This window comes from Impatiens glandulifera, chromosome 6 (assembly GCF_907164915.1).
Source record: "Impatiens glandulifera chromosome 6, dImpGla2.1, whole genome shotgun sequence".
NCBI classification, from domain to species: domain Eukaryota; kingdom Viridiplantae; phylum Streptophyta; class Magnoliopsida; order Ericales; family Balsaminaceae; genus Impatiens; species Impatiens glandulifera.
Window position 1 is genome coordinate 32,346,192 of NC_061867.1, and position 4,722 is coordinate 32,350,913.

Here is a 4,722-nt window from a genome sequence, read left to right on the forward strand (position 1 = left end):
CAAAACCGTTACTAATATTGTATTGATAACTGTTATTTTGAAAACCGTTACTGATACGTGTCTTGTCGTTTTATCTTCACAAGAGGTATCAATAACGGTTTTCAATTATTGAGAAAACCGTTACTGATAGCAATTTAACATCAGTTTATCTAAAAAGCGCATATCGTATTTTATTTTTTATTTGACAATTACTTTTTATATTTGTTAATGTTTCATATTATTTTAGCTTGTTCTACTATCTAACAACGTTTTCATTATCCATGTTTTAAAAACACTAATGGAAAGGATGAAGAAAATGCTTAAATTAATTTTTTTTATCAAGATTTATCAAATTAGTTATTTTAAGTTAATATTTTTTTTATTGTAGTGTTTCCTTCAGGTAATTACAATGCATAACCTACTTTTCATTCGCATCTGGAATCATTTTATTTTAATTTTTTTTTACCTTCTTTTGTAACATTGGTAGAGATATTTCATTTTTCAATAGAAAATTTCTGCGCAAATCTTCAATTGATTTTCATTAAACTATATTTGTTGATAGTCAATTATTGTATACGGTCGTTACCTTCTCTAGACATTCATCCATGAATAATATATTTGTTAAATATTTAGTTTCTATAAATTTCTCCATTAAATGGTTGTTTCTAAAATTAATCGTCAGTAATAAAATAATGGAAAATAAAAAGTATGATATTAAAAAAATGCACCATAAATATCAAATAACTTTTAGTAACAATTTTAGTGTTTATTTCTATATATTAACCAAAATTCACATAATTCAATATAATCTTTTCCTAATATTTCAATATTGTGAAAATTTAATTTCAAATTATGTATTATTCATGACCTTATTAAAATATTTGTGATCAGATAAGAAAGAAATCATGTAATAATAAATATATTTAATGACATTAATTTTATGGTAAATAATATTAATATATTATAATCCTATATATACACATATACATATATGTTATTCATATACCTTTAAAAAAATATGCTTATAAAGAAATAGAGTGATAGAAATAATATATATAATTTGATCGAGAAAAAGAGAGATATGGCACCAAAATGGAATAAGGGTCGTCAAATAATTCCCATTGAGAAGATTGAAAATAGTAGTAAGCGCTCAGTAACTTTCTCTAAGAGAAAGTTTGGCGCTTTCAAGAAGGCAAATGAGCTTTCAAATCTATGTGGAAGCGATGTTGCAATAATCATATTCAGTGAAGGAGGAAAAGGTTTCTCTTATGGCAATCCTAATGTATATGCCATATTGGATCAATTCATGCATGCCAATTCTCAGAGAGCACTTGACTCAGCATATCATGAATTCCTTGAGGCACAAAAGATTTCACGTGTTCGAGAGATGGATGCTCGAATAAAAGAGGCAGGAGATAATTTCAAACTTGAGCAAGAAAGGCAAAAAATGTTGTTATTGGAGATGGCTAACCATGCTAAGAAAAGGTGGTGGGAGAAATCTGTCCCAGAAATGAGCTTAAACCAGTTACATTTGAGGAATGATTGGATGGTAGAACTTAAAATATTTTTTGAAGAACAAAGAACGTTGAAGATGAAAGAAGATTTGAATCCATTACATTTATTGGCCATGACTATTGAGAACCAAATTAGTCCATAAATGTTTTTTTTATACTTTTGTCTTAAATTTTATTGAAAGTTGTTGTTTAGGATTTTATGTCATTATTTTGTAGTCTAGAGCCTATGGTTCTCAATCATTGACATTTTATGCCCCAACCAAAGTTTCTTGTGATGATACAAACTTCTCATTTTATATATGATCATCCTATACATTTACAACATAAAATATCCATTTATATGAATATTTATTAAATTAATAAATATTGTTTTTAATATTTATAAATGAATGGTTGAATGCAATGCAAATTGAATGTAAACATAAATAAATAAAATGTTTACAAAATAAAATAAAATTAATCACAATCCTATATTAATAATATTCATATTTATTTCCATAATTTGCTACATCTTTATAAATAAGGACGGATATATGAAGGGTTGCCAAATATTTATTTTTTGATTATTTACTAAATTTGAATGAATTTAATTGTTTAAAATTTTTATAATAGACTAATAATTTAGTGATTGATCTAATGATGAACTAGGTATATTATGTCTTCATTTCGACGAATATCCGTAAATTCATTGTTTCTTACACTAATACTGCATTTGGTATGAGGTACAACATATTTGGTATAAATTATAAGGAGATATAAAATGGTATAATTTATATATACTATTATTATATTTGGTTGGAAATATAAAACATTATATAAATTATATAATTTATAAGTTTTTTGTTTGGTAAATAGTATATTATTTAAGTATAAGAATCAAATAATAATTTTTTTTTAATTTTTTTTTTAATATTATTTTTAAGTAACTTTATTGATATTTTAATGTTATTTAAAATTTATTTTAATTACTTCAAATATTATTAATATTAAATCAAATTAATAAATAATAATATATTTACGTTATTATTTTAAATTAATAATATAATTACGTTATTATTTTAAATTATAGGTATAAAATCAATCCTACCATCACCTTTATAATTTACTATTAGGATAATTATAATATCTCATACACTCTACCCTACCAATACAATCTTAAAATAATAATTTTAATTGAGAAGAATGTCAATTTTATTTATTAAGTTGAAGAGAGGTGTCAAATTTAATTATAAAACCATAAAATTCTATTTATGGATATTAACTGGTCAAAAAGTGTCAAAATTATTTAACATGACGGAATGTTCAAACGACGTTAAAATTGTATACACGTGTCATATCCGCGTAATTATCTTATATTTATATTTTTAATCTGTTTTTTTTTCATTTCAAACATACACAAGTTCTTTCCATTCAATACATAAAAATAAATAAATAAATAAAATATAACTTCTCTCTTCATTATTGCCCATCAATAAACTCCCATCGGAGCCTCGGGCTCTTGAAAATCATCAGGTAGAGCTGATTGCTTATCCCGTTTCAATATCTTTCTTATCATATTTGGGTTGTCGGTCAATCTTTTCAAATGAATCAATGAATCAATTAATAGATCAATAATAAGAAATGAAACCGAGTTAAAAGCTTTGAAACCAGGATTCAAGGATCCTGCTATGAAAGATCAATGTTTAAGCTTTATAAATTTTTCTTAGTTAATTATAGATTCTCTGCTTAATTTTAATTAGTTTAAACCCTCGGCCGACTAACAACCTCCTCTATATTTCTAAATTTAAAATTGGATAATAGTTTTTGTTAGGATCTAGATCGCGGATGGCAGACCGGGTTCTGGCCGGTTTACTCTTTCTAACAACACTCAACGGTTGGTGCTAATCCGGTTAGAGATTTACACCGGGTTTCAATACTACACAATCTGTCACAAACCCTTGAACCGAGTTCAAGTGCGGAAGTGGTTTGTTTCAGGTTGAAGCAACACACACAGGATGAATAGAGATAGAGTTTGGAGAATATCGGTTTGGAGATTATGAGGTCGGTTTGAGATTTAGTGAATCATTTAGAGTGATGTAAGTCGGTTAGGACAGTACGAGTCGGTTAGAAAGTAGAACCGGCAGAAAGTAAAGAACAAGACACATGTTTTTATGGATGTTCGGAGATAACACTCCTACATCACCCATTCTTCTCAAACCGCGAGAAGGATATTCACTAAGGAATACACAAACACAATACACGATCGAGACTTATTTACTGCTCGATAAACACTCTTACAATTCTCACAGAAATTGTAATCACACTTCAAATGCACACTTAAGCTTTTAATCTTATAGAGAGATAAACACAACTTGTAACTTGTAACTTGGGTTGTTAGCTCTGAATTATCGTTACTTATGACTGTATTTACTCCTCTTCAGCTCCTTCTTTTATAGGTGAAATGTGCCAACGGTCACATTTCTTCAACGGATACCTTCAGGGTAATCCTTGAATCTGATTGGTTGAGCAGAGGCTCAGCATTGTATTAATTGCAGTTTAAGCTTCCAAGGCATGGAGAAGACCGACTCTGATTTGTCTTTTACTTAATATGGCAACTGCCGGTTGGACAGTTACCTGCATCTGGAGAACTGCACCTTTGACTTGTACCAAAATGGTAACTGTCTCTTCAGGCCATCTTCTGCAGCCTTTAGAGTATCATCAGACTTGTATGGATATGTAAATTGTCACAGTCTGATCCTTTAATATCATCTTCCGCAGATACTCAAAGTATTCGTTTGCACCAATTTGTAGATTGTACTTAGTTTGATAATCTTGGCTTCTTTCTTTAAGTAATCTCTTCGTCGGTTTTCGGTTGAATACTGCATTTCAGTTTAGGATGTCTACCGGTTGTTCATAGTTTCAAGTTAACCGGATAACTTCCGGTTTTGGATACATCATTTGCTTCTTCTTCTAACCGGTTTGATTATTGATCGGTTAGATTCTTGACCGGTCAGATTCTTGACCGTTCCTGCACAAAAATTTGTTTTTGTTAAGTTCTTATTTTAACCGGTCTAATTTATCTAACAATTTCTCCCTTTTTGATTATTTTATTTAAAATATTCAAAATCATGTAAGAAGTAAGAAGTAGGCCGGTTGTTTTAAAAGTTTGTTTGGCCGAATTTTTGAAAAAGGTTTAGAAAAAATTTAGAAACATTTTGAGAGAGTTTTTGTCTTTAAAAATTTTATCTTA

At 28.4% G+C, this 4,722-nt stretch overlaps 1 protein-coding gene across 1 annotated transcript; it reads left to right on the top strand.

Moving 5' to 3' along the window:
• Nucleotides 1–1,060: 1,060 nt before the first annotated feature.
• LOC124943516 (agamous-like MADS-box protein AGL62) lies at nt 1,061–1,636 on the top strand. Its single transcript, XM_047484014.1, has one exon. It carries the CDS (start codon nt 1,061–1,063, stop codon nt 1,634–1,636), a length of 576 nt encoding a protein of 191 aa, XP_047339970.1.
• The last annotated feature ends 3,086 nt before the right edge of the window (nt 1,637–4,722 follow it).

What these genes read in the sequence shown, in the direction of transcription:
- LOC124943516 (XM_047484014.1), top strand. Translation starts at nt 1,061, where the DNA reads ATGGCACCAAAATGGAATAAGGGTCGTCAAATAATTCCCATTGAGAAG.